The sequence below is a fragment of the Pleurodeles waltl genome, chromosome 2_1 (assembly GCF_031143425.1).
Source record: "Pleurodeles waltl isolate 20211129_DDA chromosome 2_1, aPleWal1.hap1.20221129, whole genome shotgun sequence".
Lineage (NCBI taxonomy): Eukaryota > Metazoa > Chordata > Amphibia > Caudata > Salamandridae > Pleurodeles > Pleurodeles waltl.
The window spans coordinates 775,912,237-775,925,769 of record NC_090438.1 but is presented as its reverse complement, the minus strand read 5'-3'; the positions used below and the strand labels follow the sequence as shown (position 1 = coordinate 775,925,769).

The 13,533-nt window shown below is 41.3% G+C and overlaps 1 protein-coding gene across 1 annotated transcript in view; it reads right to left on the bottom strand.

Moving 5' to 3' along the window:
- The window catches only part of DEK (DEK proto-oncogene), a 109,090-nt gene that overhangs the window by 82,080 nt on the left and 13,477 nt on the right, over positions 1 to 13,533 (bottom strand). Inside the window, exons 3-7 of the mRNA XM_069218237.1 lie at positions 12,576 to 12,674; positions 11,610 to 11,719; positions 11,137 to 11,231; positions 9,786 to 9,906; positions 1,707 to 1,901 (exon numbers count right to left, since the gene is read on the bottom strand). Of these exons, the coding sequence (XP_069074338.1) occupies positions 1,707 to 1,901; positions 9,786 to 9,906; positions 11,137 to 11,231; positions 11,610 to 11,719; positions 12,576 to 12,674 (620 nt within the window). The remainder of the gene's footprint in view (positions 1 to 1,706; positions 1,902 to 9,785; positions 9,907 to 11,136; positions 11,232 to 11,609; positions 11,720 to 12,575; positions 12,675 to 13,533) is intronic.

The following is a 13,533-nucleotide window of genomic DNA, read 5'->3' as shown; positions in this document are numbered from 1 at the left end:
CTGCACTCAAGGGCCAGTCAAGCCTTCTCACCAAAAGAAGCGAGAACCATTAAATGGGACATACACAAGTGATGTAGTCTTGTGCCCCCAAAAAATAAAGCCAGTTGCGCAGTGAACCATGCTAGGGCTGACTGTTCTGCCAAGCAGTCCGTCATGTCCAGTCACCACCAGACTGCATACTTGGCCTCATCCTGAATGGTGTGTGCTAAACTGGCTCAAACTTCCTTTGGGACTGCAGGTAAAATGTCTGCAACAGACTTCCATAATGTGTTGTAGTATAATCCCAGCAAGCAGCTGGTGTTGGGCATGGAGTCTGTATGGGGCCAGTAACCGGTCCAACAGGTGCAGACTGTTCTTGGGGGAGGACGCACCTGTCAGTCACTTGATTGGAGGCCCATGTGGTTCAATAGGGGCAAAAGGCTTGCCAGAGGGAGATGGAAAATAACTCAAGATTTGCAGTATGGCAGCCCCCACCCCCCTCCCAAAATCTACTGGCACGCAGGAACGTTCCTGGGAAAAAAAGAAGAAAAAAAAACTTCAGATCCAGTCTAGCACGTGTGGTGGGGAGAAGGTTAGTAGTCTAAAGAGGACAAATCTGCCTTTAGAAGTATCCATTACAAAACGACCTCTTGGAGGTTACCCATAAAGAAGAATACCTAGCTTATAGCAATATAAGTTTTCATACCACATGCCAGCTTTCCTGTTTGGGATAAAACAAGATGTTCCAGCTATGGTTGACGGGCCGTTTTCTTGGGGTTAACAGGGGGAAAGAGCACTCAAAATCAAAAATATTAGTAAAAAAAAAACTAAAAAAAAAAAACTAATAACCCCTCAACAAGTAGTCTTGGCTGTTCTCAGTGAGACCTACGGAACAGTCTGGAGCCCAACTGGTTGCTTTAGCTAATTAGTGGTTATTCTGAAGCGAAAGCAGTGGCACCATTCCCTCCCTCTTCACCACTCACAACAGCCGAGGTTCAGGGTGAGGGAGGAGGTGATGGGTGCAAGATAGTATACTCCCAGCCTAAAATGTCCAACATGGCCAGCACAAGCTGGCCGTCTCCCACAGGGAACAGGTACAAAGGCATGTGGGTCTCTTCCCCCCCCCCCCCCTTCCCCAATCAGTCCTTGGTTGAGCAGACCTTAGTCCTTGGACATCAGAATTCTGGTCAGATTGCAAACTGTGGGTACAAAGGCATGTGGGTCTCTTCCCCCCCCCCCCCCCCAATCAGTCCTTGGTTGAGCGGACATTAGTCCTTTGACATCAGAATTCTGGTCAGATTGCAAACTGTAAACAAAAGCACCTCTAATGGGCTTGCGTTATTGTTAAGCTTAAAAAGGGAAAAATACTCAAGGCTACAGTGGCACAGTGTTACAAAGTAAGGCGGAGAAAGTCAATGCCAACTGCACTGCATGCCTAGGGATTTAACATGGTGGCCAGCAGAACACTTGTTCAATGTAATGACTAAATTCCACAACTATCAACCACCTGCTTTCAACCACTTATCACCCATGTCAAAATGAGTACCAGTTTGGGCGGACTATTTTCAACAAAGCATAGCAAATCAGTTTGACTGATTACTCAGGATGTAGTATACATCCTCAGTAACATGAGGGATTAGGAGAGGGCCATAGAATAAACACGATTATATCCAGGATCATCACTGAAATTCTCCATTAAGCCAACCATATTGAATACATAGGTTTACCTCTTCCTCCTCCTCACTTTCTTTTTCTTCATCTGATGTGTCCTCTTTTTTATCTTCCTCACTGCTAGACTCATCTGAAAGAATCACGTTTGATTTCTTGTCTTTGGGTTGCTTCTTCTTTGAAGATCCAGAGCTGCTTCGCTCCTTTTTACTACCTTTAGAAGGCGGTGTCTTTTTAGCAGACTTTGGTAGAGGCTATCAAGATAAAACAGTTGTTGAAAAGCAAAATCTGATGTACCCCCACTATATAGATTAAGATGAATTTCACAAGAGAAAAACGCATAGCTAACTAGTACTTGTTTTCTCACCAAAAGCATCCTCGGCCAGATTCATACCAGTACAGTAATTTTCCAGTTGAGGGGGTAGACTTTAAACTCATTATAATCACCTTTTTTTTTTAACACCTTTTACTGCTTCCACATACATACTACCACCCCAGAAAATTGCTCCATGTTTTATTAAATGTATTTCTGAAGATGAAGTGGCTTATCTGGGGACCATTTTAAATCAGCTCTCACACATCTAACTTCCAGTGAGGGGAGAAAAGGGGTCAGTAATTAATCTAGTGAAGATACCCTTGGAGAGAATAGTTAAAGATACCCTTAGTTACTCAATCATTTGTTTCAACCCATCACAAATGTTTTGAAAAACACTTCTAGATTTTATTCATAGGCAAGACGTTCCAATGTTTAAGTTATCCGAAGGACAACAGGGACAGAAATGTTTCTGTTTGGGCTAGCAGCCAATCACAAAGAAACAGGTCCCATCACGATTTGACATGTGTGCTGGTTTGAGATTGGTTAAAACGATCATGCCTGTACTGAGTACTGTGATTAGCTGGGCGAACCCAGAGCCCAACCATCATGTAAAAAGATGAATCATATTGACGATTCAAACCCAGGGTGGACTCAGTTGCACACACTGGGCTGTTTGTTGCAAGATGGTGACAGCAGAAAAGGTAGCTAGTCTTGACTTATCCAGACAACACACCTCTTCTCATCCATCCATCCATCCATCTTCTAGCACTGCCTGATAAAAGGCTGGAGAGTAAAAAGGACGCATGGGCTGCCTAGCTGCGCTATTTCCTGTGGCGTGGTTTTAAAGCTCTTTGCTTTCCCTGGGCTTCGTAGTCTTATCTTGAATCTGCTCTTCAATCCCTTCTGTAAAGACTTTTCAATTCCATGTTGATAGTCCCCTCATGCCAGACTGCTTAGATTAAGCTCTTTTAACCCCCCCCCCCCCCAAAAAAAATTCCCTCCGTGCCCTTCCTTCCTTGCTGCCTGTAGAGGCTACAGTGATGTTCCTGTATAATCTAACATCAATGTTTGGATGTGCATTGCTTTTAGACTCAAAACCCCCGCCCTGGGTCTCGGAGACTATCCTTTACATTGGATTTGTCTTCTTTCTACGCATTACTTCAAATACACTATACCAGATACACAGTGCAATTTAACACCCCTTCAAATGAGACCACAGAGCACAGGCTTGCACCTGAAGAAGGTAAGAAACGTTGCTTCCATGTTAAAGATCTTTGTATGGTCAGTTTAGATGATACTAAAATGAGTAAGAACTAACACTGCATACCAATTTGGAGAATCACGGATTAGAGTACCAGCCAAAGAATAAAGCAAGGGTACATTTATAGAAAGTAAAAATTGTAGTGATTGTCCTGTTCAGAAGTCACAACAATCATCAACTCTGCCTATCGCACCCTGCCTAGTCGTGTCCAAGACATTTCTTGTACACCATATCCAACTCCTCAACCATCTCTAGCCACATCCAACAGCGCACCGTATGAAGTCAACCTAACCCTCATGGCTTGTGTGTCTCCAGCTCAGAGTGTAACTTCTCCAGCAACCATATGAAAAATTCCCTCTTCTCCTCCTCCCTATGTAAACCCTCTGCCATCCTTCTAGTTCTAACTCTTATTTAGCTCACTAACACCACATCTATATTAGTCTTCTGTAGCCACCTACCTAATCCTAGCTCCTCTGCACCCCACCCCAAAGGCTCCTAGTGTGACATCTCTAGGTGTGAACCCATGGACAATCAAACTCCAGAGCCATCACTGGCTTAGTGTTAACATCCCTTGGCCCCAAGCTCCTAGGCTCTGCGGGACCACTCAGCCATTATGATCTCCCTGTCTAAGTACACTCCTCAAGAAACCGTGTAGCATCCTCAACCCCACAAGATAAACAGGCGGTTGCAGCAGCGCTCAGAGTAAAACCAGTTGACAAGCCTTGGAGTAAGGTTAGCCTCCTCTGTGCCAGTTAACATACCAACATTCCCCCAGCATTGTTTAGGTCACTAGCCATTCTCTGGCTGAGGGTTGTTTTGAACACACACAGACATCATACTGGTGGACTCGTAATTATTAGATTTTTACTGCAAACAAAATCATGAGTCATGGGATTCCTGCTTATACCACCATGTACCCGATTTAGGAAATGGTAGTAATGGAGATTCCAGTTCTTGAAAGCAGACCATTTCTGGTTAAATGGACAATATCTAAGCCCAGACTACCCTATTCTGAGATTATGCATGTGCAGTTAGTTTACAAGTAAGACAAGCAAGAGTCAGCTGTTCTGATGCAGTCATCTTGGGCTTTCATCTGAAATGAAGAGTAGGATTTTGTCAAAATATATATATATATATATATATATATATATATTAAAAAAATAAAAAAAAGTAAACCTATATTCACTGGCCTTAAACACAATTATCAATACTTTTTTCAAGACCAACTGCCCTGCCCAGAGAAAGACTATCGTAGTAAATGCTGACCACTACTGTACATAGCCGCCAAGTTTTCAGATAGCTTGCGTGACATTTCTTTTGTCTCATCTAGGAGTGAGCTTCTACTGTGAAATGTAGAACACTTAGAGTGGCACTTGCTCTCAAGTGAATAAAAGCAATGACACTTATTTGATTGTCTCAGTTGTCATTCACTGTATTCATTTATCACAGCAATCAATATCCACCTAAAACAATCTATAATATAATACCTATTGGTGTCAACAGGTATTAGAAGAATCAGATCAATTAGTAAAAACGTTGATTTTGTTACGAATCATAATTGAAAATTTCAATACTCCTAACATTAGACTGAGATTTGAACAATTCTTGGCCAGTTAAAACGGTAGTGGTATTTGGAGTCACTCCTGTTCTCTCATTCACACTTTTTTTTTTTAACTGCAGTTTCTCACTATCAGACACTTACTGGCTTGAAGACTGTGGCGCACTATACTACCCCAACTGCAGGCAGACTGAGCCTGGTACTTGCCAGGGAAGAAGCCTGCTCCTGGACTTACTGGTCTGGCCGCAATGCTGTCTCACATGACTGCTCCGCTATAGGGCCAGCTCTGCCTGGTTATTAGCTGGTGGTTGTGTTGTCCCATTGGTAGGCAGTCATGGACAGCTCGGTGTATCTCCGCCTCAGTTCCATTAACAGGGCAAAGGATGGCTGGGCAGCCACTACTGCTCAGATGGCACAGCACATTCTAACATGAGTGACTAAGGGCAGGTGGAGAGTTGTTCATTAGCTTTATTAGGAATCATTTATTAGGAGTGGGTAAACCAACAAATTATTCGGGCAAGCTGAGTGGATAATCAGCTTTGGCATTAAGAGGCCATGCTCAATTCTAGTCTTGAAAATATCTGAAAGTTAAGTTAGGCAATAAACATGTTAGGACACGATACAATCTCATCATAATCAAAACAAGTGTATATTTATTTTTCTCCAACACAGGTGTTTCACCGTAGTACATCAGATTACATCTTACCAGAAGTATCTATTAAAAAGTAAGATTTTTTAAACATGTACTGAGAAACATTTTATCCTGCCCCGAGGACAGTGCCATTAGTGGACTAAAAGAAGAGTCTGTAGTCGTGTGTAGCTCATATATGGCTTAGGCTTTCAGAACAGAAGCCTGGAACACCATTATAGCCTTTCACATCAAAAACAAGAACGGTCATATTGGGCACATCTATGGCTCACATATTTGAATTGAAGGTGTGTCTTACATGAGAATGAATAAAAGGAGGCTTGGTATTTGTCTACGATCACACATTATGGTCACTTTGCAATTCACCCACTTCTTTCAAACATCAGAGGCTGCTACTTTCCATCAAGGGTTAATGCTTTATCCTTATTTTATGATGAGATTAGAGGGTGGGTGACTGGCAGAGTTGCATTTTGTTGTTCTGCAGTTTTACATAGTGCGAACTTTGCCCAAAGGCATACAAGCACTTTGACTAGTTACAACATTTTTCCTGCCCATGGAGATTTACATGTGATTCACAAGATGCAGCATTACTTTCGCTAGTGCCAGGAAGGCCTCGCCTTTTGCAACGTTGTTAACTGGAAAACGCAACGGGCTAGCATTATGAATGCACTGGATGTGTCCGAAGTCTGGTACAAGGCCAGCAATGGATAGAGGGATTTCACTCAAAGATATTTCCCTTCCAGGAATGGTAGGTCACCAGCTAGGGGATCAGTCTGGAACAGGGGCTCCTAATGAGAAGACTGAGGGGGAGGGTATGATCATCAGCCAGCAGGAATAGATGCAGGGCCCCACAGTATTACACCAGGGGTGGCAGACCTCCACAGGCTGAACGACAGTCCTAGGCTTTCAGCTCAATAACTGATTGGTACAACATAAATATCCATTGGTAATTAATTCCGCAGATGGAGTTGCGTGTGATGGGTTACTGAGGGGGCTGGCAGGACAGGACTAATGGGACTCTAAAATCTGGGTATGCATCTGCAAATACATCCGACGTTAAGGAGGAACTCCTGATGCTATATCTAGTGAGGAACATTAGGGAGAGAACTAACTATATTGGCAAGAAGACTACCTCAATGGAAAGCTGCATGGAGAAAATGAGGACCAAATTAAAGCAAGTTGATACTCTAACTCAGAGGATGGGATAAGTGGAAGTACATCTGGAAAAAATGAGGATCCTTTAAGGATTGTGCCACTGCCTCCCATTGTCAGTTTGTAAAACCCCCAAAAGCGGAAGATTGTTTTCCGTTAGCTGCTCTTACTGTGAGCAGTGGGTGGATGGCCCTGTGAGTGCTATGCTGCGTAGTGTGATCTGGTAGGCTGCTGGTTTGTGGGGACGACAAAATGTGTCCTTCCTTTCTAATCTGTGCAATTCAATTTCTCTCAAAGAGCAGCATTTACAAATGTATCGCTTTACTGTTGATTGCTCCTTATGATCCTCCCGATGGTGCCTTGATCTTGCCCAGAGTATTACTGCCTGAATCATGTATGAAACTATCGATTTTATTTGAAAAGGTTGCCACTTCAAGGCTATTTTTGCCATCTGCATTTGCTTACAGTTGAGGAAATGATAGGATTGTATTGAGCAATTAGTCCATCAACATTTTTGACTGTCTTCAGTAAGACATTGTTTTGTGATATGGTTTACTTTTCTACCTCCTCACAGCGTATTTTATATTGGTTTTCTCCACTCACAAAGGCAGTGTTCAAATCCTAATCTTTCAAAAGTATAGAGTTTAACATTGTTCTACAGGGAGTGCAGAATTATTAGGCAAGTTGTATTTTTGAGGATTAATTTTATTATTGAACAACCATGTTCTCAATGAACCCAAAAAACTCAAATATCAAAGCTGAATATTTTTGGAAGTAGTTTTTAGTTTGTTTTTAGTTTTAGCTATGTTAGGGGGATATCTGTGTGTGCAGGTGACTATTACTGTGCATAATTATTAGGCAACTTAACAAAAAACAAATATATACCCATTTCAATTATTTATTATTACCAGTGAAACCAATATAACATCTCAACATTCACAAATATACATTTCTGACATTCAAAAACAAAAACAAATCAGTGACCAATATAGCCACCTTTCTTTGCAAGGACACTCAAAAGCCTGCCATCCATGGATTCTGTCAGTGTTTTGATCTGTTCACCATCAACATTGCGTGCAGCAGCAACCACAGCCTCCCAGACACTGTTCAGAGAGGTGTACTGTTTTCCCTCCTTGTAAATCTCACATTTGATGATGGACCACAGGTTCTCAATGGGGTTCAGATCAGGTGAACAAGGAGGCCATGTCATTAGATTTCCTTCTTTTATACCCTTTCTTGCCAGCCACGCTGTGGAGTACTTGGACGCGTGTGATGGAGCATTGTCCTGCATGAAAATCATGTTTTTCTTGAAGGATGCAGACTTCTTCCTGTACCACTGCTTGAAGAAGGTGTCTTCCAGGAACTGGCAGTAGGACTGGGAGTTGAGCTTGACTCCATCCTCAACCCGAAAAGGCCCCACAAGCTCATCTTTGAGGATACCAGCCCAAACCAGTACTCCACCTCCACCTTGCTGGCGTCTGAGTCGGACTGGAGCTCTCTGCCCTTTACCAATCCAGCCACGGGCCCAACCATCTGGCCCATCAAGACTCACTCTCATTTCATCAGTCCATAAAACCTTAGAAAAATCAGTCGTTCTTGGACCAGTCTTGACGTTTCAGCTTGTGTGTCTTGTTCAGTGGTGGTCGTCTTTCAGCCTTTCTTACCTTGGCCATGTCTCGGAGTATTGCACACCTTGTGCTTTTGGGCACTCCAGTGATGTTGCAGCTCTGAAATATGGCCAAACTGGTGGCAAGTGGCAGCTGCACGCTTGACTTTTCTCAGTTCATGGGCAGTTATTTTGCGCCTTGGTTTTTCCACACGCTTCTTGCGACCCTGTTGACTATTTTGAATGAAACGCTTGATTGTTCGATGATCACGCTTCAGAAGCTTTGCAATTTTAAGAGTGCTGCATCCCTCTGCAAGATCTCTCTATTTTTGACTTTTCTGAGCCTGTCAAGTCCTTCTTTTGACCCATTTTGCCAAAGGAAAGGAAGTTGCCTAATAATTATGCACACCTGATATAGGGTGTTGATGTCATTAGACCACACCCCTTCTCATTACAGAGATGCACATCACCTAATACGCTTAATTGGTAGTAGGCTTTCGAGCCTATACAGCTTGGAGTAAGACAACATGCATGAAGAGGATGATCTGGTCAAAATACTCATTTGCCTAATAATTCTGCACTCCCTGTATTGTTTTCCCGTTATGGGGATTCATTTGGGAAATATGTTTGACGAGTTTGATAATTTTAAGGGAATGCTATACCATGTCTTTGCTGGACAATTCTTGTGTCTTCAGTTGCTGGTCCAGAGGCTCATTGTACCTCTAGCCTCGCTACTCCCACCCCTCTGTGGTCCCACATTACAGTTCAAGTGACCTGAGATAAATCTTTACAACTCCGTTTCTATTTTTGAATCACTTTGGAGACATGCAGAACACATTCTTGTGAGAGCATCTGCTGGTTACTAGTTACTTCAGGCTTAGTGGACAACACTTTGAATTGGCAGTCTGCTTGGTAAGGGCCTACTATTAGAACAACATGTAGCAAATACAATTAATATTTGGTGACTTCTGTAAGCAATAAATGTAGCAGTTACCTGTCATGTACTAAATTAAACTACAATTTACAAAAATTATGTACGAAGCAGGGGACAAGGAGTAATCTTAAACATGCAGTAGAATGCACCAAGTAACTTCAGCATGCAGGAAATACTTTAATTCTACAGAAAGTGACACATGTACTATCCATATTTGCAGACATTTTTGATTGTACTCGTTTATTTTACACGTGAGCCAGAGCCTACCCTTTTTGAAACCGTAATCTAAGGCACCCTGCTACACCTAGGACAGAAAGCTCATGTTACTGTAAACGGCCATGCATAATCTAAATTCATATGCAATTAAAAAAAAAAATTGTTTAAAAGGGAAGGGAAAAAAAATCTATTTACTGCAAAACCAAAATGCACTTTTTCTCCGACCTGCCAATTGAGGCAATCCAAGGGTTCTTTTGGAACAGGCCGGCATGCAACAATACATGCAATAACAGACCTCTTTACCTCCTACTGCAACTAATAGACCAGCTGAGATTGGTATTCTAGGAGTCATAAATTGCCATATACAAATTAAATTTAAAAAAAAGTAACAATTTCAAACCACAGCCTTCAAAAGTTACCAAAGTGAAACATTTTCTACATCTCACCTTTCCAGAAGGCTTCGGCTCCATTAAGAAGTTCATAATTCTCGTAATTAGTTCACCATTCGACCCAGATCTCTCTAAATCTAGAACTTCACAAATGACCTTCAACATTACTTTCTTGCATCTGTACAGAAAGATAACACCTCCGATTATAAACCTTCAACTCAAAGGATAGTGTGAGTGCGCACATTTTTCTTCAACACAATTACGACTTAGATAGTAAGTTACTCCTAGTACCAAGGCCACCATCCTACTCCCTAGGTAATTAGAAATGCCTTTCAATACAGGAGAGAAGTGTAGCACTTAGAGACCACTGCTTTGCTCTAAAGAAAATGTATTTAGAAGTCAGAGTCCTGTTACTTTCTGTACACCCCTCACTGCTAATCATGCCAACCTGTTCTGCATGCTTCCTGACATTTTCCCTTTCCTCTACATTCATATTGAAGACAAGAAAAATACGTGCCAAGGATAGAAAGTATTTTTCATATGCAGAGAAAATATGAACGAGGTTGGTGAGAAAGGGGAAGGACTAGGCAACAAGCGGAGGTGATCTACTACACACCTCTAGTGGGGGTGGTTGCAATTCCCCTCCACACCTCCTAAAGGAAATCTTACATAAGTGCTCTGGGATCCTGTACATGGATCAAACTTCAAGTTTGACGACTACTGAAGATTCCTAGAAGTAGACGCTAGCATTTGTATGTGTGTTTTTGGAGGGGGTGGGGGGGCGCTGTGCATATAGTCTCCTTGAGCAGGGTGAAAGAGTATGGAAAATTGAAATGACTGCAGTCTCAAGGTCAGTTGCGGGACCAGAGTATACTCGGGCTAAAATATTTTAAGAGACAGACCTACATAGCGTAGAAATCCCAGTATCATTCTCCACTATCAGAAGTAAAATACCTCAGTATGGAAAATGGCGAATTAACATACAGATATAGTGGCATCTACATATTAAACCAAAATAGAACTGCAACAGACAGTGGGATTCAGCAGGTGATAAAGGGAGATCTAGGTCTTACACTTTTAGAGAAACCTGGTGTCTTAAGACACACCAAAGGAAGTTCATTTCTCTTTAGGATTGAAAACACGAGAGTGGGAGTGTGTGTAGAGCCTATTTCCCAAAAGACTCGATCCACTGCCTGAACTCACTTTCGGCTCTTACACTAGCAAGAAATGCACTGTGTCTCAGCTGCTAAACATGTGATAATTAACTGGTCTAATTTTGACAACACCAAAGTAGTATTTAATGGTTCTGCAGAATTTAAAGTGCTGTCCTAAGAACAAAGTAAACTAAACAAGCTGTAATTTAACAAGTCACAACAATGAAGCATTAATATTATAAAGAAATAATTACTTCTTCAACATTTCTTCTTTCTTTTTATACTGGTCACTGTCTTTTTCAAATGGAAAGCCACTGAACTGGGAAATGTTCTTCTTTAATAGATGACTCTAAGAATAACAAAACAATTACGTTTAACGATGTCTAGTAAAAGTCTTAATATAATGAATTGTGAGCATTGGAATCAAACCATAGTTACAGGCTGGAGGGAAAAAAAGCAGACTTATGGGCATGAAGGAGAAACGGGAAACCCCAATAGTAGGTAGTACCATTAACAATAGAACTCATTCAAAGTTATGCTATACCGTAAGAACATATGCTTTATAAACAATATATAAATGAACTCATCCCAACATGATCGCTCAATTCCATTGTAGCACTACAGCTAACCTTACAAAACACTGCATAACAATATCCCTAACTGCATGGAAATGGTATTAAATGGTAATTAGATAGCATGAATGATCACATACACATGCAGCACTTACTGTTCCAAGCCTGTTGAAAAGTAATCTGTGTAAAACTCTTAGCTCGTCAGACTTCCTCTTCTTCAGAAAGTATTGTACCCGTTCAATATCTACAAGTTTCACTCCCTTTCCTGCAGGAACAAGATAATTAGAGTGAAAGTTGAATACATTTTCATACAGTAGGTTGCAATTAAGATAATCAAGCAAAGTTAATTCAAATCAATGGGAATAGTTAAATTACTTTAAGAGACCCTAACCTGCCAATTGCTTTGTTTTTATCAATCGGCAAAAGGGGTGGGAGGGGGTGGGGCGACACAAAACTTGTGTTCCACTGGGCTACTTACGGGGAGTAAAGTAGCTGTGTATCTTCTCAAGGCATGTCATTTTGTATGGGGATTTACGTGGCACTTATACGCTGCTTCATGTCTATTCCAAGGCATATTCTGTTAAAAACTTCCCAATTTAGTATAATAAACAAGTTTCCAACCTTGTCAAAGCTCTGCAGAGTGATCATATGCTAGTAGTGGTACCTGAACTTAAGACTGGGAATCTATATCAAAGTTCTACACAGTTCAGTATTAGAAGGCACGTAATACAATAGTGTGTGACCCCACCTAATATTGTCTGCACTGGAGCAAAAGAGGTGGATGACTTCTAAAAACACAATACTCCGATTTTCACAGCATGTTTCGAGACACTTCTGCACGATTGCTGAATCATTGTCACTTATTGAATGGTTCATTAGAGTAGATTTATGCTGTGCCCCCACATTCCTATCCCATTGGTCTTCACATACACAGTAATTAAACAGGTTTACATTGTACATGCCTCCTACCCAGTTATATATTTTTCCAAAATGCAAACACTGAAGGCTGCTGGGTGGTGCCCTTGGATGGTAACCTCGGTCCTCCATCTGATAAATCAACTATTGTAATGATTGAATAAAGTCTCATAATGGCCTAAGATACAAAAGTTATCAAAACTTGCCTTCAACCACCTCTTCTCCTTTTTTCTGAACAGACATTTCCAAACTCAGGCGTTCTACCTTCTTCTTCTCCCTCTTCCCTTCAACAATTAGGCTCTTTTCTGTACAAGTAATAAAAACAGATGTCATTGTGTAGAATGCAGTGCAAAACAAAATAAATATTCACCTGCGCCTATAAAAACCCAAATTGTAGCACCTACAGCTCTTTGACCAGCAAGGGCAAAAAACCTAAGGTTCCGAACATAAACTGAAAAGGTATGGTCGTGAAACGGCATGTTGCATCTTTTTTTTTTCCCCCCCCCAACCAGTCCTATTAAGGATGCCACACTACCTACAATACAAAGTACTTAATGGCGTTTGGGTTCACAGATAACCCACAATGAAGGTGAACTGGTAGGAGGTCAGACAGTTGTATGCAAGCTCTCGGGACATTTAACAAAAAACAGCAACTCTGGCGCAAGTTGTGTCATAATGTGAAAGTTAGGTTTTGCCATGACACCTCCAAATGTCCGAGTGCTCTTTAAGTGCTTTAAGTTTTAATTGCATTACAAGAAAATTACACTTTAATTGCGAAAAGTGAGTATGTTAAACACACAAGTAGTAAAGTAACAGCACACTAGCGCACAACTTGCATACTATGCAACAATAGATAATACATGAAAAGGGATAAGGAGGCATCATTAAGCTTGAAATTGTCAAAAAGGGCTGCCAACATGTTAAACACTTGCACATCTTTAGTCCTGAAATTCTACATCATGGTCCTCTTGAGGTTGCTATTGAGATACTTAAAATTAAACCACTGTGTTTCCATCTGTATATCCTCTAACGCACCATTTACTATGTTTTGAACTACCACTAGTTTTCCCTCCACAGATTATTTTTTGATCTTCGATATAGGATGTGCTATTCTTACAAATAAAGTAATGAAAACAAGTTGATAAAGCAGAACGTGTGTGTGGA